This window comes from Bombina bombina, chromosome 8 (genome assembly GCF_027579735.1).
Source record: "Bombina bombina isolate aBomBom1 chromosome 8, aBomBom1.pri, whole genome shotgun sequence".
NCBI lineage: Eukaryota > Metazoa > Chordata > Amphibia > Anura > Bombinatoridae > Bombina > Bombina bombina.
The window spans coordinates 273,071,069-273,097,622 of NC_069506.1; the positions used below are offsets into that span (position 1 = coordinate 273,071,069).

The window sequence follows — 26,554 nt, forward strand, 5'->3', positions numbered from 1 at the left end:
ATCGTGAAAGAAAAATCTTGTGTTTCATATCTCTTTAAGGGAGCTGAATGGAGGGGGCAAATGTTTAAACCCCTCAATCTCAGCTCCCTTAAACCATAGAAACCCCCAAGACCCATAATTTGAAAGGTACCGTAATCCCTTGCCTGGAGATATTAAGTTAAAGTACATTTTTTAAATGGGCCTGTAAGCCCTCCCCTAAAACCCCTAGATTTAAAGTCCAGAAGCCATTTTTAAAAACATGCCTCTAAATAGCTTTTAATAACCAGATGATCTCTGTGGTAATAGTGATTATCTGATCTGTATAATTGGGCATTTATTTGAGTACAGACTCATAGAAGCCCCTATGCGCAGATCAAAGTTACCTACATATACCAAAAGGGTCTTTTTCATATGTGGATAACACCTTTTTACAACAGAATTAGAAAAAAAACGCAAACACTATTTTTGTACAACCTTATTTATTAATATTTTGATAAAAAAAATACATTTGTTTTACACATTGTGTTGCAGAGTTCTCACTTGTCATGATATATATATAAAATAATAATATATTGTGAATCTGCTGGGTCTGCTAAAAAAACCCAATATATAATAGGTGTGGGTTTCTCACTAAAAATGACCTACAGTGGGGCTTAAATGTGAGTAGCATCTAAAAACTCAAGAACAGCTCAGCACAGGGTGGAAATGGCTCAGCAATTAAAGAGCTAAACTATTTTACAGTTTACTTCTATTACCAAATTTGCTTTGTGCTCTTTCTATCCTTTAGTGAAGAGTATACCCAAACAGGTTCAGGATTGTGCACATGTTTGTAATAATGTTTTTAACAATGTTACACATTGTTGTGCAATAGAAGGCAGCAGTGTTTGCAACAATGTATAACATTGTTACAGATATTGTTGCAAACACTGCATATAGTTCTTAAGATGAGCACACTCTCAATCCTACTTAAGTATGCTCTTTAATAAAGGATACCACGATAACAAAGTTAAAGGGACATTCTGGTCAAAATTTAAATGCATCTAGAAGAATTAGATCTTTGAATAGAAACATATTTGCCAATATACATGTATTGGCAAAAATGCTTCTAGTAAAAGTTATCACTCTTCTACTGTTAACATTTTTCTCTGCACATGCATGTGAAGCATAGCTAGATATTCTTAGAACACCAGCATTTTAAATACTGCAGTTACTCAGAATGCCAGTGGGGCATGTATCATGTCAGCAATTAACAAACTGATTAATTACTAGACAGTACAAGCAATTTAGGCTGTCTGAGCAAGTGGTGTGTTTAACATGCTGGCGCACGGTACATACTTGAAAACACTTTTGAAACAGCTATAGCATTTATTAGAATCAATATTGGACTCTATTTTGACTTTATATTCCCTTTAAAACTGTGGCCCCAATATTCAAAATATCTAAAAAAAAAAGTGGTCTGAACCTTGTTGTGCTGATAAGTGGTGATGTGCCTCCCATAGGATATAATGGGAATTGCAACTTCAGCAAAAGTCTGCTGATATCGCCACAGAGCTGCGGGCTATCTATAAAGTGTGTTTATTCAAAATAGACTGTGTGTTCACGAAAATAAATAATATTTTTTGCGTAGTAACACTTCAAATTATGCATATGTATATTTATTTTCACTGTATATTCACTAGATTTGTCACACTGGGAAATATCGCCACTAAAAAGCAGGTAAGACTGATATGACTGAAAAGGTAAAGCTAAGATGGAGGGGAATGCTTTGAATATTAGAAACCCACAGCAATGTTTCCCGATTAAAATATAGGTTACTACCATGGAACGCCCTTGAAACTCGCACGGAATGTCTATATTTTCTTCATGTCTGTGATTGACTTTGTTAATAAAGACAAAAAAACAACAGCTTCCTATTAAAACTATAGGGATTGTAAAGTATAATGTTAGAATATATATTAAGAAAGAGCAATCGCCGTTGCAATATTCATATTTCCATTATATTGAGAAAAAGCAATATTTCACAATATTGCCCTCATGATTGCGCAATCATGATTTATAATGTTGCGATCACACTGTAGCAAACGTGTTCTATATTAATATTTGTATATCTATAGATATATATTAATATAGAACATGTTTGCTACAGTGCGATTACAATAATATAAGTAAAACACGATCGCATAATCGCAATATTGTGAAATATGAATATTGCAAATGCAACATCGCGATCGTAATATTCTAAAATTTGAATATTGAGAACGTGCAATAGCAATCTTAGCAAAAAAGAGCACCTCAGGACACAATAGAAGATTAGTACAATCACATTTACAGTTTACATACATATCCTAACATTATACTATACAATATATATCGGGGCAAATTAATGCATTGGCCAACAAGGCCGGTGCCTAGAACGTCAAATTTTGGGGGCGGCACTTTTCCGTTGCACTGAATATGTGGCCAGGATTTAAAAAAACATTTTTTAATTTTGACAGGGCCGCGGTCACGTGACCGGCTTTTCACCGAGGTCACGTGACGTTTTTGATCAGTTGCCCGCCTTCCTGTCTGTTGGCACCCCGCAAGAAGAACTTAGAAGAAGAGAAGTGGAGTTGAGTGTGATTGGTGGAGCGGAGCCTGAGGACTGGAGTGGGCTAACCTGGCTGAGTCTGACTTATCTCAGGTAGGGCAGTAGCTGTGTACAGTCAGTGTGGCTTAATCTAATGCCACCCTCCTCCTCTGCTATTTTATTGCCTACAGTTACACACACTGTGTGTACAGTGTAGCCTGTAGGCAATAAAATAGCAGAGGAGGAGGGCGGCATTAGATTAAGAACTAAGTCTTGAACTAATTTTAATGCATTCATTTTAAAAGCAGTTTTTTTTAATAAGCTCAATTTGCACGCCTCATATACTGCCCCACTGCCCAGCCACATTAAGAAGCAAAATAACTGCTTTTGAAATGAGCCGTTATGCACTTTAAAATTTTGAATGCCTAGGGCAGGACAAAACCTAAATACGTCACTGTATATATACATTAAGCGATGTATACCTGTATACATATTTCATATACCCACAATCCCCAGCTTCTATAGGTGTATTATTAATATGTTTAAGTCACTATTGTATTGTAAGAACCGGGGGTTGAATTTCTGCTGACAAATGTAAATTGTATTGTCATACAGTAGTGTGTAAAGGGATCATTTACATTACAGCGATGCTGCTCTGAATATATCGCCAGTATCAGAGCAGCAGTATCGCCACCCACTGAAATATATGGTAAAACACCTGCCTTGTGGCACTTTTGATCATCACGGCCTGTATCTACTGTCTGTCATGTTTAATATATGCTATAAAATGTACAGTTTAATGAAATGAAACTAATGACGTTGTAGATGCAATCGCACATCTGGCTTTAAAGTGTAATAATATTTTCTTTTATAAAATGGACCCTGAAATACCATGCATAATACATGCAACTTTTAAAGGGCCATTATAGTAAAAAGCATATACACTCTCATTCATTAGAGCATATACTTTTATCACTAATAACCCTACAAAGTACTGCTCAGGAGTCTAAGAGAACTGCTGGTATGGAGTGGAACTGTTACTGATCCAATCAGCAGTACTAGTTATATGAACCTGCATGTAATTTATTTCACTATAATGGCCCTTTAAGTCTCTTTAAAGAAATATTTACTCATTGCCATTTAAGAATTTGTATGTCCTATTAAATAGAAAATTACAACAGAGAACTGGGCAGTACATGGCTAAGAAGGTTGGTTTGTTATCCTACAGCTGCTAAATTCAGATTTGGTAAGATATTTACATTGTGTCTAAGTCATAAATCACGGATCAGGAGGTGTCAGAGGGCTGAACACTGGGTGGGGGTCCCAGTCAGAGTATATGAGGAATCCTGTAAATACACTGTCAGTCCCCTCACTGGCATACAATCCTGGATAATCTCCCAGCTGCACCCACACTTCATCATCAGGTTCCAGGTGAAGGGCAATCCCACCACACAAGCCCCCTGGTTTTGCAGTATCACCAGATTGAAAGAAAGAGGCCTGAGGATGTCCATTTTTCATTAGCTGCAAATGCAGGGATCCTCTGTAGACTGTGCCATGGAGGGAAAAGTAGTAGAGACCTGGCACAACACAGCGGAAGCGGCCTGTCTCTGGCTTGTAATGTCCCTGTTCATTGGCCAAAACTTTTCCAAAGGGAACTGGCTGGCCTGGGATAGGGGGGCTGCGGGACCCTGACAACTTGGCACTGAAGGCAGAGCGAGGGGTTACTGCACACTCCCCCTGTGGCCCCCTCTCACCTCGCAAGCCAGGGGTTCCTGTGCTACCTGGAAAACCTTGAACACCTGCAGCACCTGGAGAAAGAGAGGAAATGTTATATTTTGCAAAGATTCTGCTTTGGTTTAAAGACAAATTATGTACAATGTGAATCTTTTTTTACAGTGTCATCCGGGTTCACCGTCTTTTTACCCTAATCCAAAATCTCCTTTTAGTATCACCCTACAGGTTCAGGAAAAGCTTAATGCATAGCTCCCAACAGTCCCATGTTTTCTAGTAAGGTCCAAATTTTAAAGCTCTGCTTCTCCTGCCACATTCCCTACACTTTGTACATCCAGGAGATGACCTAAAAACCATAGCGTGAAATGTCCACAGCACTGTATATATTCAATTATACTTTATTCAGACATATATAAAACTGCTATTTTATATATGTCTGAATAAAGTATAATTGAATATATACAGTGCTGTGGACATTTCACGTTTACTGGATTAACTGGTGGGGTTAGGCAGTTTTACCCCAGTCTTCACGTGCACTATCTGCAGGAGTGCTGGCCCTTACTTGGATACTAAAAGCATAGCAACAGACCATCCCTGTCTGATGCCCTGTGCCAGGATGAAAACATGTAAATGTCTGGCGGTATGTTCTATGTGTCATTCTTTAATGTCTATGTTCTGTCATGCTTAATCACCCTAAGGGAGGACAAACTCTGTTTCTCCCTCCTATCTGTAACACTCTGTGGGAGAAGGACTTAGATGTCCTTCAGCTTTCATTTGTCTGTATGGTTATGCAACCTTGCACATGAGGAATTGACTCTTATAGTTTCCCAATGTGTACAACTGCAAACGTTGGTTAAAAATAATATCAGTCATTGCAATATACTAAAAATTATTATTTAAAACCGCCCAAAACTATAGCTGTACATGTAAACTCTGTCTTTAAAAGGATGCTCTCATGTTTATCAGGATCCTATTTCTACACAAACCTTAACCCCAAGTCATGTTAAAAAAGTGCCCACTGTACAATGTCTGTGCTACAATGAGACCCTGTAGTTGAAGGGAAGATCCCATGTCCCCTACTTCCCCTGTCTGTTTTGCTATCTCACCCTGCATAGAGGGACATAAACCATATCCCATAATTTTCTCCTGCCTGGCTTGTGCCAGAGCAGTCATAAATGTCATGTCCCAAAGCTTGCTCCTGTCTTTATGACTATATAACCCTCAGGAGACTGAGGATCAAACTCTACATCCAATAGCTTCCTTTTATCTGTGTCACCATTACCGTACAGGGAGGAGATGGAATACCCTCTCCTTCAATGTGACACAAAGACATGCAGGCAAAAGATATAGGAAATGCAGTAATACCTCATGTCCCATAGCACACTCCTATGTGTCAGTTTGTCATCCTGCAGGATGGACAGACTCTATATCCCATACATTACTTCAGAGGAGGGACAGAATTCATGTCCAAATCTTCCTTTGTCTACGTCACTATTTCACATGTCCCATTCATTCCTCCTATCTGTGTCACGTTTTCATATTGGAAGGGAAAAACAGATTTAATGTCCAAAAGCACTCACCTATCTATGCTACATTACAGAAGAAGGTTGGACGGCATGTCCCATAACTTGTTAATATCACTGTTCATATCACCCTGCAGGTTAGGGATTGATCCCATGTCCTAGGCAGGATCTCTATCCCCATCAGTCACTATATTACAACACAAGTGAATATTAGAGACCATTTCTTATAGTACTTTCCTATCTCCTTCACAGTTATGTAAATATGGTTTGGTACCAGTGTGCCCTTGTTAAATACCTGGGTCTCCTGTGTCGCCTTTGGATCCATTTGCCCCTGCGGCACCATCTCTTCCATCCCGTCCATCCCTCCCAGGAATTCCCACATTTCCATGAGTGCCTGGAACTCCTGGGATCCCAGGGGCTGAACAGCAGGAAGGAGTGATCTGGTTATCTTCTAACTGACAGGACAACAAAATCAGTGCAAGCTGAAGAAGGGTATGGAAAATAAGACTAATCCTGAGAAAGGAGACAAGACAAGGATTAATTATTGTGATAGAGGGATCATAGTAGAAAATAGTAATAATGGGGGATTATTCTAAGGAGATAACTACCATAATGATGGAGAAGTGGGGGGGGGGTAGTTTTAGTGTGATGGGGTGGGTGAGGAGAATTGAAAGTGACAAAGTTGAGGGTTAGGCATTGTAAGGAAGAGATTCAGGGGCAAATCACTAAGGAGAAGGGGAGTAATGGTGATTATTCTCAGGGGTGGTTTGGAGAAATAGACGAAGGCTAGGATGACCACGATGGAGCAAAGAACCAGCATGAGGGAGAAGGGGATTGGGAAATTTGTTTAGAGGCAGGAGGGGAAGGGTAGGGGAGAATCTTTGTAAAAGAAGATAAGAGGGAGGAGAATCGCTGTGTATGAGGATATAATGAGGGAGGAGAAGAGGGTCATTGTAAAGGAGGAGAGGAAAGGGAGACTCATTGTTAGTAAGGAGAGGAGGGTTATATTTAATATGAGGGAGGAGGACATGGACAGAATCAGTGTTGTAGAGGAATGGGAGAATAAGAGATAGGGAGGAAAGGGGTTATAATTGTGAGTGAGAAGAAGAGGGGAGAATCATTGTTATGGAAGAGATCAGATGAAAGAATATGTGTGCTGGAGGACAAAAGGAGCATTACTGTGAGGGAGAAGAGGAGGGGATAATAATTGCAAAAGAGGACAAGAAAGGGACAATCGCTGCCAGAGAGGAGAGGAAGGGGACAAAAAGGACAATTATCACAAACTTGACAGCATGGAGAGAAATCATCCAACAACTTTTTTTTATTGTCAACATTATATTGTAACATTTGAGCCTCTATTTCTTTTACTGTTAAAACCTAATATAGGGTCCAGTTCTCAAAAATATACCGGCATGGAGAGAAATCATCAACTTACTTGACTGAGCATTTTATATATATTTTTTATTTATCTTTTTATTCGATTTCACAAGCATACAAATCAGAAGTACATTGTCTCTCCTTGAAATAATATACATAACAGTGAGAACAAATGGACTTTAACATAATGACCCATTTTACAGCTGGATACAACTCAACATTCCAGCTAAAGGGAAAATGGAAAAGCTACATTTTATTGGGTGAATCACAAGTGAAAAACCGTAGGAAACATGTTAGTGGTCCATAACGAACAGATAAACTTTGGGTCCATTTCTTAATAATACTAAGCCGTGAAAATAAAAGAAAACTCTGAATGTTTCATTATATTCTCATTTAATAACAATTATTAAAACATTTAATCACAAAGAGCACAAAGTCAGCAATGATAAGTGATATAAATTGGTATCCCATCTGAAAAACTCAATAACATACTCCGTGGTGGGTTAGGTGACACTAGAGATAAATCCCAAAAGTATACGACCTAACTATGAGCTATATTTGATATACGTTCATTTCCCTAGGTACTTCGTACTGAGCATTTTATTTTAATGTAAGTATTGCTCCTTCACATAAACATATCAGTGAACTCCCCTTACTGAGATACACAGGTCCAAGGTAGAATGATTACTGCAATCTCAGAGCTGTGGTTAAAAGGACAGTCTAGGCCAAAAAACTTTCATGATTCAGATAGAGCATGTCATTTTAAACAATTTTCCAATTTACTTTTATCACCAATTTTGCTTTGTTCTTTTGGTATTCTTAGTTGAAAGCTTAACCTAGGAGGTTCATTTGCTAATTTCTTTGACCTTGAAGGCCACCTCTTTTCAGAATGCATTTCAACAGTTTTTCACCACTAGAGGGTGTTAGTTCATGTATTTCATATAGATAACACTGTGCTCGTGCACGTGAAGTTATCTGGGAGCAGGCACTGATTGGCTAAACTGCAAGTCTGTCAAAAGAACTGAAATAAAGGGGCAGTTTGCAGAGGCTTAGATACAAGATAATCACAGAGGTTAAAAGTATATTAATATAACTTAAGGGATTAAATGCCCTACATCTCCTGAGTGTCTGCTTGTAACTTAACTTAACTTAACACTTAATATAACTTAACAACTAATAAATAAAACACAACACAGTTCTGTGGGTGAAAGACCCGTGGGTCGCATTTATTGGTACCAGCCGTGGAACTGGCAGTTAACTTATCCACGGGTGGCGGCAATCGGGGCCTACATCTAACTATGAATAACCCCTTCTAGAAAATGGCCAAGGGACACAGCTGCAGACCACAAGGCGGAGATACTCACGCAGCTTACATAATTAGGGGTTTTCCGGCCTAACAATACTCAGCCCGAGCACGCCCAAGCATACCAAGCCTGTGACGTCACCCTGACCGCAATGGCCATTACCAAACCTCCTTCCAGTCTGCAGCCGTGATCCTGACCACCCGCCACAAGAGACTGACCTGCATATACAATGGTCCTGACTCTTGCCGCCACCCTATACTCTTAGGAGTAACTCCTGCCTGATGTTCTGCAAGAACAAATCTACTCCTGCCGGTTCTAAATGAACCCCATCCTGCCTATACAAACCCTTATGGGCTGCCGAGATGTTCCCGTGCTCTACCACAAAACCCTCGAGTTCCACTACCTGCTTCCTCAGGTCCCTATTGATCTTTTTCCTGACCTGGAAAGCTGCCTTATGACACACCATGTGCCTCCATCTTAATCTAGGGATCACATTCGACCACCCGATTCTCACACCTGGAAACCAGAGTTTGAACTGCCTCAGGTCTGACTGCATTGCCCGGATCAGATCCAATGTGGGAATGGCCCCCACATCATTGCCGCCAGCATGAATTATCAAAATGTGAGGTTTCTCCCACCTTTTCGCTGCGGTCTGGAGCAATGCAGGCAGATCTGACCAAGACAAGCCTCTGCGCCCTAGCCAACGTAACACAGCCCTGGACGATTCAATTCCTAGCTGCTGTCCTCCTGGCATGGCTGCAGCTCTAATTGCGGCCCAGTGCACATATGAATGGCCGACGATCCACACCCGTACAGGACCTGGACGTATTTCTGAAACAAAGGAAACAAGAGTTAGCCCGCTTGCAGTAGACCAGGTCCACAACCTTGGCCCATAACCTTCTGGTATCACCCCCGCAAGCCCCCCCAACTCTTGCATGCATGACCCTTGCTCCCCGATCTCAAACATACAGCGGCCTAACGTAAGATTTATACCGCTGCGACCTCCACCGCCCCAATGAGCGGATCCGATCCGAGGACCAACCCAGCTCTGCTGCTGTCGTCGCTGCCCCCACCCTGAAGGAGTGTGGGGTGATCCGAGACCCGTCTAGGCCAGCCTTTTGCGCTGCCTTCTCCAATACCTTGCCAAACTGGTATCTGGTCAGTGGGTCTCCATTAGCATGTATCAAAAACCTGGAGGAGCCTCCTGGCCGTACTCCCAGGTAAGATGACACTAGCCGCACCGGGCAACAGGCAACACCCTGCTGCCCCGGCAGTGAAAGCCAGGCTCCCCGGCCCTCCTGGTCCGTTTTGGACCTGGGAATGAACAATAGCACGGAGTCCTCCACCAGCCGAACATGGCTGTGCATGACCCCCCCTGTGGCCGCCGTTCTGGCTCGCGGTACCAACTCACCCACCCTTAATGCGCCGTGAAACGCTAAGCCAAAGGCCGCCCCAAAGAGGCGGGCCTCTAAAGGTGAGGAACATATCTCTGGCAGCACGTCCAATAATTTTACTAGCCGTTCTGCCGTAATGGGCTCCCTTGTGTCTCGTCGTGGAACTTCCAGACGGCCCCCAGCCCCTCAACAGCTGTTTAACGAGAAAGGATCGCGACTCGTCTTTAAAGGCGTATAGCCTGCAGAAAAAAGCCACAGCCGATAGTCTTGCTACCACCGCCCCCCTTCGTTGCTCGCTTACCTCTCAGCTCCGCCAGCCAGCGCAACAAAAACCCTTGTTCACCCTCGCAAGAGGGGAACTCACGGAGGTCGCAAAAACCTACCCATTCACTCCAGTACCTCACGTATGCCGACCATGTGTTGGGTGCCAACGAAGCCCGCAACACCGGGATCAGTTGCTGTAGTCCTTCGACATCTGCCACAAAAAGAGAGGGCAAGAAAGACCATTAGGAGCCGCGGCAGGCGCCGCAGCCCTAAATGCCCCCCACTGGAAGCGCGACAGTGCATCCGCAACTATATTCTGCACCCCTGGCACATGCCGTGCCCTAAAGTCAATGTTCAGTTGCAAACATCTCAACACCAGGTGTCGCAAATAATGTATGACCACAGGCGATGAAGCAGAAAGCCTGTTAACTGCAAACACCACGCTGAGATTATCCGTCCAGAAAATCACAGCCCTGTTACTAAACAGGTGACCCCACAATTCCACCGCAACCAAGATAGGAAACAATTCCAGAAGACAAAGATTGCGTGTAAGCCCTCTGGTCGCCCATTCGGTCGGCCAGGGCTCCGCACTCCAAGCGCCTTCAAAGTAAGCCCCATACCCGGATGCTCCTGCAGCGTCCGTGAACAGATGTAGCGCTTGGTTAGATATCGGCTCCCTTCGCCACATGCAGACGCCGTTAAAGTCCTGGAGAAACCTCTCCCAGACCTGCAAATCCGCCACGAGGTCCCTCGTGATGCGAATACGCGATGCCGGAGCCCTACCTCCGCCCAAACACCGCTCTAGTCGCTTGCTAAACACCTTCCCCCACGGGATCACTCTCCCCGCAAAATTAAGGAGGCCAAGGAGCGATTGCAGTTCCCGCAGCGAACATGTCTGCGTTGCAACCATGGCCCGCACCGCCGCCAACATCTTGGCGACCTTTTCCTTAGGCAGCCTGCATTCACCTGCCACTGAATCGATCTCGATACCAAGGAACGTCAAGCACGTGCACGGCCCCTCCGTCTTATCCTCTGCCAAAGGAACCCCAAACCTGGCCATCATGAACCTCATGACTTTCATTAAGGAGGCACATTCTTGCGAGTTGGCCACCCCTACCAGGAGAAAGTCATCCAAGTAGTGCGCCACTCTATCACTCCCCGCCACCGAGACCACCGCCCAGTGCAGGAAAGTGCTGAATGCCTCAAAGTACGCGCAGGATATCGAACAGCCCATGGGCAGACAACGGTCAACATAGTAACCCCCTTCAAACCAACACCCCATCAGCCCAAAGGATGATGGGTGAATCGGGAGTAGCCTAAACGCGGATTCCACGTCTAGTTTCGCCATTAATGCTCCCGGGCCCCGTTCCTTAACCAGAGCCAGCGCGTCGTCAAACGACTGGTAACGGACCGAGCTCAATTCCACCGGTATAGCGTCGTTTACCGACCGCCCTTTCGGATAAGAGAGGTGTTGTATCAGCCTGAACTTACCTGTCTCCTTCTTGGGGACCACCCCTAGTGGGGAGACAACTAAATCCGGCAGCGGCCGGTCCCTAAAAGGGCCTACGACCCTACCCAAGGCCACTTCTTTGCCCAGTTTTTCCCTGACTGCCTCAGGGTATTGGGAAGCCGATTTCAGGTTTTTCCTGTCTCGTGCTCCCCCCACCCGGCCTACTACCGGGATCACAAAGCCCTCACGCAACCGCTATCCAGAAGCTGAGCAGCCGCCCTATCTGGGTACCTACGCAGCCATGTACAAATGACCTGGACTCTAAGTGGTGAATCCGCCCTTAGCGCCAGCGCCTCCTTTGCTCCCAAACCGATCAGTTTGGGTGTCTCGCTTTTTGGAGCACTCAGCCCCGGGGTGCTGCCCGCTGCAAAACTTGCAGACGTGCTTGAACGTGCACGAAGTGCCCCGCTCACACGCCTTGTCCTGGTATCGCCAGCATACACCCCCTTGTCGCCGTCGAAAGCGCAAAGTCTGCCTAGCCCCGGGCGATGTCGCTATGGCGCCTCCTTGCGCCCTCCTTTCCGCATCAAGATGCGCCCAGAGGTGCAAATCCATCGTACCAAAATCAAGCAGTGGGTTGCCCACTTTCTTTTTCCGGTACAACATATCATACTCCCTCCAAGCACCATCGGCAAACTTTCTGTGTATTGCATCGATGGTGTCAACGTACTTAAAGAGTGCAGTCCCCTGATCGGGAAACCTCTCTAAGTAGCAAGTGGCGTATACCCGGAAACACCGATGCCACTCCTCAAGGGTATCAGGCCGCCTAAATTTCTTAGGGCCCGTACCATCCTCCGCCATCTCCTTAAACTTAAAGGCCTCTGCAGACAGCTCAAACATATTAACATACTTACCGTCCTGGATACGTTTCACAGTTTTAGTTTTAAGGTGTGCATGCAAACTGTGTACCTGGCACGAATAAGTATCCCCGTGTACCGCTGCCTTTCTGTTCACCGCCTGTGGTGACCCCCCAGCAACCCCTAAGAGTTGAGATGACTGCGCCCCACTACTGGCCATGTCATCCCTGTGATTGCCCTTACTCATCTTCCTCAACATTCTATACATCCTCCTATGCCCTTTCGTGTGCAAACCCAGGGACCCATCTATCTCAGATCCTGACCCTGACCCACTAGAGCTGGAAGAATTACACCGCCCCCTAGGTAAACCAAGTTGCATCTCACCAGAGGAAGCGCCCGATGCGGCTTGGCCTTGTCCAGAAGCACTGCTGACTCCTCTAGGCACGAGAGCTCCGGAACTCTGAGTCGCCATATCCCTGCTGGATGAGGAAGTCCTGGGTACCTGCAAAATAGAAGCCAAGAGGGGAGTACCTCGGGAAGGACCAGCCATCTCTTCCCTATCCCCCCCTTTCCTCAAATTCTAAATAGCCCTCCCGGTCACTGTCACTCACACCGCATGCCACACTCACATCATCATCCGTACTGGTGGCCAACCCGCTAGTCGAATCCTCTTGAAATCTCACGGTCCTACTCCGACCCTGAGACTTCGATCCCCTAGCCTGTCTCGCCTGTCCCCCTCCCGGGGCTCTCTAAGCCTTCCCCAGTGCCAACGCTAATGCTAGCATGCCCCCTTTTGACAGCCCCCCTTGTGGCTATTTGCTCAGATCGTGCCGGCGAAGTCCTGCTGGGCGTCATGATACCCTGCAGGCCTTGCCCCTGGGGCTCCGCTATTGCGGCCTCGCCCCTTGCGCTGTGTGCCAGGATGGCCCCCTTATTCGCGGTCTTAGCCGCGGGGGCCTTTCCTTTACTTTGGGCCGCGGCGCGTGCGGGGGCCGCCTTAGCTTTTCCCCCTCCTAACGTAGGCCGCGAGCGCGAGGCGGGTGCCCTGTCGGCATCCCCCCCCTTATTACTGTGTCCAGCTGCGGCTCTAGTGCACACACCCTGTTGTGACGCCCTCGGAGCGCCCTCCGGAGGCCCCTGCTGCCCCGGTGCCCACGCTCACAGTTGCCCCATGATTCAGCACCTCTGCCCCTCTATCCGGCCTATCATGCGCCCCCCCCGGCCTCCTGGGCCCCATCGTTCTTGCCCCCAAGAGCGGGTGTCCCCCCCCCGAGGTGCTCCCTTCTTACCTTCGGAGCCCGGGGGGAACGATCCGCTCTGCTCGCTGTCCAGATTGCGACTGCCGGAAATGACGTCACCGGAAGTGACGCGGGAGCGCGCAACGCCGCCGGAAGTCGACGCGGCGGCCATTTTAGAAGCTACGAGGGACGACGGACCGGAGGCCTGTACCACGCCGTAGGCCAAAGCCGGGGCCTGAAGTACCGCCGGACCCGACGACGCACCCGCGAGGACCGACGCCAAGGACTGGAGGAGAGCCACCGCCGCCGCCACCGATTCCCCGGAGAGGACCACTGCCGCAGGTGAGGCCGCACTGCTCCCACTACCCGCGCCAACGACGCTCACCCCCGAGGTGCCCGCACTTGCTAAGGCCTCGCTGGGCCCTGCCACCACAGGCCCCTGTCTAAGGCCGACACCGGAACCCCCGGTTACAGAACCGGGACCTCCGGAGCTGAACCCGGAGCTCCCCTGGGACCTCCTAAGCTCAAAGACCGACCCGCCGGGCGCTCCTACTTGCCCCCCAGGCCCAATCTCCCCCGAGGGCCTACAGTCTGTCTCACACGACGGATAGGCTATACCGGGGCCACCATCCCCCTCTAAATTCTCCCGTGCAGGAGAATGGAACAACAATGGGCTACCCCCCCCCCCTAAGGGAGAAACCGGCAGACACAGCCCAGACCCATGGCCCCAGACCCACCGTGACAGTTCCAGATGGGGATGGTGCGACCCACTCCACGTCCCTCTAACTCCATTTCTTCCCTTTCTCCAGATTCGCCTTCCATTGGAAAATGCTGCAAACTGCTAAGCTGAAAATTCTTCTGGGAGTCCACAGGAACAAAGAGGAAGTGGAATTCCTGTACATCCTTCTTATAAAGTTAGTAGACCCCTCCCAACATAGTGCAACATTGTAACTAAAACACACACACACAGCAGCACTCACTCCTACAGGCCTTAACCCTTAGCTACACTCCGGGCTATTTGCCCTGCACTTTCTGTGTTGGTTATGCAAAACTGGGGAATGGGTAATAAAAGGATTATCTATCTTTTAAAACAATAACAATTCTGGTGTAGACTGTCCCTTTAACTGTTACGCTAGTCAAAAAAGTGTCACAAAACACATCACAAATACATTACACAATACAGTTACACTCTTAATAACACGATCTGATCAAAATTATTCAAACAAAAATTGAACAAAAAAATTAAAAGATATGAGCTCTCAGACAAAGGACTTTAACATTGAGATACATGCATATAAATGTCTAAATATGTATATATATATATATATATATACAGGGAGTGCAGAATTATTAGGCAAGTTGTATTTTTGAGGATTAATTTTATTATTGAACAACAACCATGTTCTCAATGAACCCAAAAAACTCATTAATATCAAAGCTGAATATTTTTGGAAGTAGTTTTTAGTTTGTTTTTAGTTTTAGCTATTTTAGGGGGATATCTGTGTGTGCAGGTGACTATTACTGTGCATAATTATTAGGCAACTTAACAAAAAACAAATATATACCCATTTCAATTATTTATTTTTACCAGTGAAACCAATATAACATCTCAACATTCACAAATATACATTTCTGACATTCAAAAACAAAACAAAAACAAATCAGTGACCAATATAGCCACCTTTCTTTGCAAGGACACTCAAAAGCCTGCCATCCATGGATTCTGTCAGTGTTTTGATCTGTTCACCATCAACATTGCGTGCAGCAGCAACCACAGCCTACCAGACACTGTTTAGAGAGGTGTACTGTTTTCCCTCCTTGTAAATCTCACATTTGATGATGGACCACAGGTTCTCAATGGGGTTCAGATCAGGTGAACAAGGAGGCCATGTCATTAGATTTTCTTCTTTTATACCCTTTCTTGCCAGCCACGCTGTGGAGTACTTGGACGCGTGTGATGGAGCATTGTCCTGCATGAAAATCATGTTTTTCTTGAAGGATGCAGACTTCTTCCTGTACCACTGCTTGAAGAAGGTGTCTTCCAGAAACTGGCAGTAGGACTGGGAGTTGAGCTTGACTCCATCCTCAACCCGAAAAGGCCCCACAAGCTCATCTTTGATGATACCAGCCCAAACCCAGTACTCCACCTCCACCTTGCTGGCGTCTGAGTCAGACTGGAGCTCTCTGCCCTTTACCAATCCAGCCACGGGCCCATCCATCTGGCCCATCAAGACTCACTCTCATTTCATCAGTCCATAAAACCTCAGAAAAATCAGTCTTGAGATATTTCTTGGCCCAGTCTTGACGTTTCAGCTTGTGTGTCTTGTTCAGTGGTGGTCGTCTTTCAGCCTTTCTTACCTTGGCCATGTCTCTGAGTATTGCACACCTTGTGCTTTTGGGCACTCCAGTGATGTTGCAGCTCTGAAATATGGCCAAAACTGGTGGCAAGTGGCATCTTGGCAGCTGCACGCTTGACTTTTCTCAGTTCATGGGCAGTTATTTTGCGCCTTGGTTTTTCCACACGCTTCTTGTGACCCTGTTGACTATTTTGAATGAAACGCTTGATTGTTTGATGATCACGCTTCAGAAGCTTTGCAATTTTAAGAGTGCTGCATCCCTCTGCAAGATATCTCACTATTTTTGACTTTTCTGAGCCTGTCAAGTCCTTCTTTTGACCCATTTTGCCAAAGGAAAGGAAGTTGCCTAATAATTATGCACACCTGATATAGGGTGTTGATGTCATTAGACCACACCCCTTCTCATTACAGAGATGCACATCACCTAATATGCTTAATTGGTAGTAGGCTTTCAAGCCTATACAGCTTGGAGTAAGACAACATGCATAAAGAGGGTGATGTGGTCAAAATACTAATTTGCCTAATAATTCTGCACTCCCTGTATATATATCCTCCAAAAAGAGATAAGCACAGTCTTACATTACCACAACTGCCAGGGTGCACCTCAATATATATATATTTATGTGTGTATACATGTATTTACAGACATATATACACAAATAAACACATAAATACATATATAGACATTTATATATATATATATATATATATATATATTTATGTGTGTATACATGTATTTACAGACATATATACACATATAAACACATAAATACATATGTATACATATATAGACATTTATATATATATATATATATATATATATATATATATATATATATATTTATGTGTGTATATATGTATTTACAGACATATATACACATATAAACACATAAATACATATGTATACATATATAGACATTTATATATATATATATATATATATATATATATATATATTTATGTGTGTATACATGTATTTACAGACATATATACACATATAAACACATAAATACATATGTATACATATATAGACATTTATATATATATATATATATATATAATATATATTTATGTGTGTATATATGTATTTACAGACATATATACACATATAAACACATAAATACATATGTATACATATATAGACATTTATATATATTTATGTGTGTATATGTATTTACAGACATATATACACATATAAACACATAAATACATATGTATACATATATAGACATTTATACAGTATATATATATATATATATAATATATATATATATATATATATATATATGCGCATATTAGAATATGCGATCGGGTACACATGTGCACACATGATTTTTTCCTCTCTTTTTTCTCCATAGACTTCTATGGGGGAATAGGTTATAGTTTGTGCGAAAGTCTAATTGCGCTAGGAGTAAACTGTTTTCAACTCCTAACACCAGCACAACCCGACGAGTGCAAAAAGTTTAATTCTAGCACAATTAGCGCTCTAGCAGAAGCGGAAAATACCCTCCACTTGTAATCTAGCCCTAAATAAATGCTAGATAGAATGGAGCATTCAAAGAAACAATTAGAGGCCCATTTATCAAGCTCTGTATGGAGCTTGAAGGGCCGTGTTTCTGGCGAGTCTTCAGGCTTGTCAGAAACACCAGTTATGAAGCAGCGGTCTAAAGACCACGGATCCATAACCCTGTCCGCCTGCTCTGATGAAGCGGACAGGAATTGCCGCTATTCAACCCGATCGAATACGATCGGGTTGATTGACACTTCCCTGCTGGTGGCCGATTGGCCGCGAGTCAGCAGGGGGGCAGCGTTGCACCAGCAGCTCTTGTGAGCTGCTGGTGCAATGCTGAATACGGAGAGCGTATTGCTCTCCGCATTCAGCGAGGTCTTGCGGACCTGATCCGCACTGTCAGATCAGGTCCGCAAAACCTTTCATAAATAGGCCTCCGTGTCTGAGAATAAAATGTTTTAAGTTTCATTAGTTGGTTAAATAGTGACAAAATAAGTGTAAACGTTTTAATGTCTATAAAGCAAAGGGCACTGCCATGTTGTAACTTAGGTTACTTTCTCTGCTGTGGCCAATTAGGGACAGTTATAAATAGGTCACTAGAGTGTGCAGCCAATGACGGTGTGGCATATAACAGTGATCTGCAATTCCATTTCTAACAGGAACTGATAAGCTCACAATTTCAGAATGGTATTACAGGAAAAGGGGTAAAATAAATAAAGTATATTGTAGAGTTTTTTTATAGCTATGATTTATCATTTTATATTACCATCTCAAAGTGTTTCATGTCCCCTTTAAGCAATTCCCTGAGGGGCCTCATAATACTGATACGACAGAGCAGAGAGCTTTAGTGAATCAGGCACTTAGTATTTGGAAAGAAGGGAGGGGATGTTAACACTTTTATGGCAAATTTGCTTGAATAACTTGCCAGATTTTGATAACCAGACAAACTCTCACCCATGGCATCCATCCATTAATCTGGAATCTCATGCAACAGATGTCTTGTTTTTTTTTTCATGTTTTAAACTTTCTAATTTCTCTCTGGTCTCACACTCTCTCACGCTTTGTATTTTCTACTTCATCTATTACTCTTTAACCTATTGAATCTCTCATAACTTGTGTTTAGTCTAATCTGTATTACACTATTTTTCCTTTTTTCATATGCAGAACACCCTGTCTCATTTCTTTGTATTTTTTTACATACTGTCTCATTTTAACTTCTTTTGTATTTTTTATTGCTGTGTGTTAAGTTTGTGGTGTCTCTGATTTGTGCTCACGGCCTATTAACAACAGACTAACTTTCCTGTTTGGCTCTCATGAGCTCAAATCCTTAGATCTCTCTCCCTGAGCATCAATCCCTTTTTACCTCCTCCATCTCTCTGTTACACATATTCACTTTCTCTGTCTCATTCTATTGTTATTTTATATTGTTTGTACTCACATTGTCAGTTGTCCTTCTCTGATTTCCAGTCACTGTTTGTCTCTCTCTTTCTCTCCCAGCACTGACGCATTCACCCAAGCCGCCCCCCTTCATGAGTCAAACTATTCTATTAGGAGCCAAAAACCACAAGGGAGAAAAATATCAGAAGAAATGAAAGAGAGGTAATGGATTGAGAGTTAGAGAGAGCGAGAGAAAGGCAGAGGGGGGTTAAAAGAGAGAGAGGGTGAATAACAGCAGGAATGTTTATAAAAGCAAAACATGAAAATTAAGAAAAACAATCAGCGCTTTAGTCTGGTTAGAGACACAGAAATCTAGTTCTAAAAAAAACAATATCCTATAGGTATAAAAAGAGAAAATAGTTATAAAAAAGTTAATATAATAATTACATAAACTATAAATGTAGCTATCTTACAAGAAAGGAGACTAGTTTGTGAATTAAATAGACAGTGCATGAATAGTTAAGAAATGTTTTTAATTAAATATAAAATAGGCGTGGCTCTGAAAACGCATTGTGGTTACTGTTTGGCCAGACTGGTAACTGTTCGGAGACATTATCTTATAAGGTTTTTTTAAATGTATTAATATTTAATACATTTCGAGCAATACAAGAAGTGTTATACGATGACATGTTACATTATTGTATAGGCAAAGCAAGTCTCTTTTCTTGTATCCTTAAAACCAGTATTCTGCAAAGAAAAATGAAGCAGTTGATTATCAGTCGTAGGGGCCGATTTATCAACCCCAGAATGCTTCTAATTGGGCTCGCCGGAATCAGGAGTTAAGAAGCAGCGGTCATAAGACTGCTGCTCCTTAACTTTTCCGCCACTTTGGAGGCGGCGGACAGCAATCATCCCAATCGGTCAGATACGATTGGGTTGATTGACACCCCCTGTGCATCTGCAGGGTGCGTCATTGCACAAGCATTTAACTAGAAATGCTTGTGCAATGATAAATGCTGACAGCGTATGTTAGTTAACAACAGTCCGCTGCTCATCGCACCGTACTTGGTGCGCGGCTTTTTGACAGCTTACTTGATAAATTTGGCGAACGTATTTAGGTCCCGCGACGGCGATGATAGGCGAGCTTAGGTGAGCGTATTGGGGCCGGCGAATGCAGGAAAGTAGACAGCTTGTTAAATAGAGGCCATTGTCTCTTTAATTCCCAAATAAGAAAAAATGTGAAAAAATAGGAGATAAACATTACAGAAAAAAAAGTGAGCAGAGAAGAAACTATAGATGATAAGGAAAGAAAGAAGAGCTATAGAGGGAAACTATGGAAAGAAAATGGGAGCATAAAAACAGAACAACAATGGAGAAATAGAGATAAATACATAAGAAGAAACACATGAATATAAAGAAGGAAACAATTATAGAGAGGGAAGAAATAAATACCATGAAATACAATAAAAAGTGAAAGAGAGGACCTGAGTAATGTAGAATAAGATGAAATAAGAAAAAACAAAAAAAACAAATAAGTATTAGAGAGAGAAAAAGGGAAGAACAACAGAAAGGGGAGAAAAAAAAAGAACCATGAGAAAGGGTCTAAGAGAAAACTAAATAATGTTTAAACTGAGAGTGACTAAGGGGCCTGATATTCAAAGCTCTCCGCTCAGTTTAGATGCTCTAAGACATCTCGTCAGTATGGAGAGGTCCTTAAGAAATGTTAGAAACACAAATTTTAATTTGAAAGCTATTTATTCCACTATCCAGGGTTCTTGATGTGAAGAGTGACACCTAAATTACTTTATACGGTCTGAAAAAGATTTTACTTGATTTCTCATCATGCCGGTGAGCTTTTTAAAATCAAGCCCTGAGAGAGAAGGGAAAGAAAAATATGAAATGAGAGTCAAATAGAATGGTGAATAAATCACAACAATGCCTGTTACATTGACATATTTGCACATTTAACTAGTTTCAAAAAGGAACTGTTATATTCCAGAATAATTTCTAATGTACCAGAATTTAGAAATATGGGGGCATATGTATCACGCTCCGTATGGAGCTTGATGCCCTGTGTTTCTGGCGAGCCTGCAGGCTCGCCAGAAACAGCAGTTATGAAGCAGAGGTCACAAAGACTGCTGCTCCATAACCTGTCCGCCTGCTCTGAGCAGGCGGACAGACATCGCCCGGAAATCAACCCGATCTAGTGCGATCGGGTTGATTGACACCCCCCTGCTGGCGGCCGATTGGCCGCCAGTCAGCAGGGGGCGGCGTTGCACCAGCAGCTCTTGCGACCTGCTGGTGCAATGCCTGAATACGGCGAGCGTATTGCTCGCCGTATTCAGCGAAGTCTGGCGGACCTGATCCGCACTGTCAGATCAGGTCCGCCAGACTTTGATAACTAGAGGCCATGGTGTCAAAAAGCAAATGTTTAAAGACTGGTGTCTACCTAGTGTTAGAAAGTATCCTTTAGATTAGACCCCATCCCCATATAAGGGGTAATACACTTTCCTGCAAATTGTGTTGATTCTGTTAATTTTTTGACTGCTTCAGCAACACCAAAGACTATTGATCATCCAAAATCCTAAAAGGAGCTAACAACCAAAAATTCATATTGCAGACCTTTCATTACTTGTTTGGCTGACTTTGGTACTGCTGTTGTGCAGTATTTCTTAGTCCTGGTACTCAGACCATGTGAGCAGAAATAGCTGGGAGCTGCAGCCTCATATATAAGGGGAAGTCATGAAAGGTGCCCAATGGAGAGACGTGATGAGTAGTTGTGTAAGGCTAAAAGGGCAATTAAAATGACAAAGATGAAAGGAAAAGGATAAATGTGATTTAAATACAAGAAGTAAAAAAATATTAGGAGAAAACAGTTAAATTGTCACAACACCTATAATTAGAAGTCCTAGAAAAGATGACAACCTTGACATATACTAGAAGAGATTTCCGTTTCACTTCTTTGTCGCCATCTGCAGAGGCTAACTTTAATAGCCATAACATGCGTTACTAATCTTAAATCTAGAAAATGACACAAATTTGTGCTGGAATTGTTAAAAGAGGTTATCGTGGACATAATATCATTTGCTTGTGGGGACTTACGTTTATGCCTGAAACCTCTGGATGCAGTATAGTTAGGGAAGTTTTGGGAAGTTTTTGGGAAGTTTTTACTTATCTGTTACTCACATTCTATTTTTCCCCACAACATCTGTATGTGTTTATATGGCTTACCACAGTCAGAAGACTCACTCCTTTACACCACTGGCTTTCAAACCTATTCTCAGGCCAACCCAACAGTCCAGGTTTTCGGGATTACTTTAGATAAGAGCAGGTAAAATAACCATGGTTACTAATCAGCTGATTATTTCACCTGTGCTCCAGTTCAGATATCTTCAAATGTGGCCTGTTTAGGTAGGCCGAGGGCAGGTTTGAAAACCAATATGGTGGTCATTTTGAAAGGCGATACACTATATAACATTATATGGGTCTTAGGCAGCCTTAAAAAAAAATCCATATTGCCCTAAACATACAATTTTAAAATACTCACAAGAGATCTAGATATTACATTCTCACAATATCACTTGTTCTTGGTATAATCATAATGCCCGTGTCTAGCAGGTCTGAAAAAACGCTATTGACTTTAAGATATAGGAGTTATTTAAATAAATATAGCTGGAAAGGTAATTGTGCTACTATATTATTGCCAACACTTTTATAATAATATCGTATAAAATCCATAGGGTTTTATAAGTTTCAAGAATGAAAATATTTCTAAAGGAACCCAAAACTTTTCTTTCACGATTCAGATAGAACATACAATTTTAAACAATATTCCAATTTACTTTTATTATCAAATTGTCTTGACAAGCAGGAAGGTGTCCATGAGTCTGCAGCACTATATGGTAGTGGTTTTGCAAGAATGTTATACATTATCAAGAGCACTAGAAGGCTACACTATTTCCTGTAATGTAGTGCTCCAGACATGTGCACGTTACCTAAATATCTCTTCAACAAAGAATAACATTGAGAATTACACAAATTTGATAATAGAAGTAAATTGGAAACTGTTTTAAAATGATTTTCTCTATCTGAATTATTAAAGAAAAATGTAGGTTTCATGTCTATTTAGCCTTTTCTCTAGCTCTGAAATTCACCATTGAGAAGACTTAATGAGGCCTATTTAAGAAATGTCTTGCGGACCTGATCCGACAGTGTGGATCAGGTCCGCAAGACATCGCTGAATGCGGAGAGCAATACGCTCTCCGCATTTAACATTGCACAAGCAGCTCACAAGAGCTGCTGGTGCAACGCCCGCCCCCTGCAGACTCGCGGCCAATGGGCCGCCAGCAGGGGTGTACTTGATTGGGTTGAATTGTTGCGATTCCTGTCTGCCTGCTCAGAGACCACTGCTCCATAACTTTTGTTTCTGGCGAGTCTGAAGACTCGCCAGAAACACGGCCGCCAAGCTCCTTTCGGATCTTGATAGATAGGCCCCAATGAGTCTTTTGAACTCTTCATGATTCAGATAGAGCATTTGATTTTAAAGCAACTTTCTAATTTACTCCTATGATCAATTTTTCTTCGTTCTTTTGTTATATTTATTTGAAAAGGCAGGAATGAAAGTTTTGGAGCAGGCCTATTTTTTGTTCAATACCCTGGATAGGGCTTGCTGATTGGTGCCTGCATTTAGCCATCCAATCAGCAAGCGCAACCCAGGTTCTCAACCTAAAATGGGCCGACTCCAAAGCTTTTATTCCTGCTTTTTCAAATAAAGATAGCAAGAGAACAAAGAAAAATTGATAATAGAAGTAAATTAGAAAGCTGCTAAAAATTGCAATGCTCTATCCGAATTATGAAAGAAAATTTTTTGGGTTTAGTGTCCCTTAAAGGAAAGAATTTATTCTGATAATTTAGAAGTCACTTTAGCACTTGTTCACACCATCACACGTTCTTACCCAAGCAGGATCAACTCTTCTTCCCTATGAGATCTCTAAAGGAATATAAAACATCTTGTACTAAAATACTTTTCTACAGTGTTGCAATACTTCAATATACTGTATAAGAATGCCAACTTACTGAATACATTAACACCTCGTTTGTTTCAATTATTTTCCAATGGCCAAACTCAACTCCGTCACTTTCCTTGTTTGAAGGAGCCATTCAGACTTGTTATTGAAATAGACGAGGCTTGCGTCTGTTGTATTGTAATCTATTGCATTGTTTTACAGTATTTGTTCTTATGATGCCAGATAAGGGACAGATGTGTATTAGAGTTAGGCTTACAAAGTCTTCCAGTTTTCAAAATTTAACTTACAGGAAAAAGATGCAAAACAAGAAATAAAAATACTCTTCAATATTTTTATTACACAAAATGTATTACAATTTCAGTGTGTTTCATGTATACTTTTTTAAGAAACTCCAATGTTCCTTCTTTTTTTTTTAGCATCTGAGATTTTGTGGCGAATAGTTAACTCCACAGCAGAGTGATACAGCGCACCTGACCTCTTTTGGAAAGGAAATGCTATATAAATAATGCAGTTAGCATCTTTAAAGGGCATGGGTTTCCATCCATTATACAGTTTCCTGTAAGATTCTGCAAAGGTTTCTGCTAATTCCTGACAGGTAATCCTACCAGTGGGAATCTGCAGTGATATAAAAGCAACTCAAAATTAAGCTACTTGTCTTTACTTTACAGCTAGCAAAGTGTCATTTGTAAGAGTACGGAAAAATAATGATGGAGTTTCATAAAGCTTTTAACCTTCAAAAACTTCTATAGATGTTCATTTCTCGGATGTGTATTGGCATCCAATGCATACTCTCCATAACCTTTGTATCTGACTTTTAAAGGGACACTGTACACTAGATTTGTCTTTGCATAAATGTTTTGTAGATGACCCATTTATATAGCCCACCTGGGAGTATTTTTGGAGCAGTTTATTTTGCTTATTTTTTAATAACATGGTGCTGATTATTAGACTCATAACCAAGCCCCATTGTGTCAGATGTATACATGCGTTTACAGCACTGGTTTCAAACCTGTCCTCAAGCCTCCCCAAAAGTCCAGGTTTCAGGATTACCTTGGTTGAGAGCAGGTAAAATAACCATATTTATTAATAGGCTGATTATTTCACCTGTGCTCTAGTTCAGATATCCTCAAAAATTTGGCCTGTTAGCAGGCCTGAGGACAGGTTTGAAACCAGTGGTTTACAGACTCCTGCTTGCTCCTGTTTATGTTATCTGCCTTTTCATATGCAGTGAAGGGGGAGGGGAGGGTGTCTGCTCTTCTTGTTTTTCCAGCCCCTTTTAGTGGGTGTCCCTGTCAACCTCATCAACAGTGCTAAACTGGGAGCTTCTAAGAACGTTTTAAAAGTTTTATACTGGATTTTTAGATCAGTATCTGTGCATATTCTTCTTTATACAAGTGTGTATTACATGCAGTTATATGAAAATTGGTACACACTGTCCCTTTAAGATCTGTTAATCTTATTTCTGTTAATTGGCTACCACCATTGCAAATTTACTTGAAAACCTTGACAAGATGCATACATATTTAACAAGTATGGCCTAGATTACAAATGGAGTGCTATTGATCACAGGGTGCAGAGAAAACAACAAATTTAATTATTAGGAACATTTTAAATACTAAAAATGACAGTACCCCTGATTGCATATGTTTCCATACCCACCTAACTAATACTTTTTGGAAACAACCTTTTGTATTTATTACAGCAGCAACCCTTTGTGAATAAGTCTCTGTTGACGTATACATCTAGACTTTGGAATTGTATCCCACTCTTCTTTGTACAGCTATCTTTAGGTCATTCCACAGGTTGTCAATGGGATTGAGGTCTGGGCTCTGACTGTGCCATTCCAAGACTTTGATTTTCCTTTTCTGAAGCCATGCCTTGGTCGACTTGATGTGTGCTTTGGGACATTGTCATGTTGGAATTTGAAATTCCTCTTCATCTTTTTTCTGACAAAGTCCAACAGATTTTGTGCCAAAATATTTTGATATTTGTTAGCTATTCATTATCCCATCTATTTTGACAAGAGCCCCTGACCCAGCTGAAGAGAAGCAGCCCCTAATCATGATGCTACCACTGCTATGCTTTAAAATCAGTTTGGTGTTCCTTGGGTTGATGAACTTTATTGTTTAGCTTGAAACATATCTTTTACAATTCAATTCAACCTTTGTCTCTTTAGACCATAACACATTTTCCTACATAGTATGGAGTGACTAAATTAATCTTTTAGCAAAATTGATATGTTGCTTTTGGTAAGAAAGGGTTTCCGTCTTACCCACTCTACCCCATAGCCGAGATGTGCAGAATATGACCATGTGTGACCATAAACTTCTGGAAATGCCCTGAAGCTCCTTCAATGTTGCTGTTGGCCTCTGGAGGGTTGTCCTGATCTTTGCAATGTCTCTGTGGTGCCACATTTTCTCTGCGTATTGGATGAAGGTTTTTGAAAGTGCTCTATACTATAGTACATATAGTGCCTTAGATATTCGTTTATATCCCTATCCTAATTGGTTGTTTTCAACAATTAGCTCTTGTTGCAGTTTTGTTGGCAACTCTTTGCAGACTATGGCTCTCTCCCAGAAGGATACACCCCCAAACATTCA

General features: G+C 42.4%; 1 protein-coding gene across 1 annotated transcript; it reads right to left on the reverse strand.

Moving 5' to 3' along the window:
• Window positions 1–441: 441 nt before the first annotated feature.
• C1QTNF5 (C1q and TNF related 5) lies at window positions 442–24,087 on the reverse strand. Its single transcript, XM_053691144.1, has 4 exons — window positions 24,004–24,087; window positions 23,883–23,917; window positions 6,095–6,312; window positions 442–4,353 (listed from the first exon to the last, which is right to left on the reverse strand). The coding sequence occupies exons 1-4, from the start codon at window positions 24,085–24,087 to the stop codon at window positions 3,824–3,826; spliced, it is 867 nt and encodes a 288-aa protein (XP_053547119.1). The 3' UTR covers window positions 442–3,823.
• Between the last annotated feature and the right edge of the window lie 2,467 nt (window positions 24,088–26,554).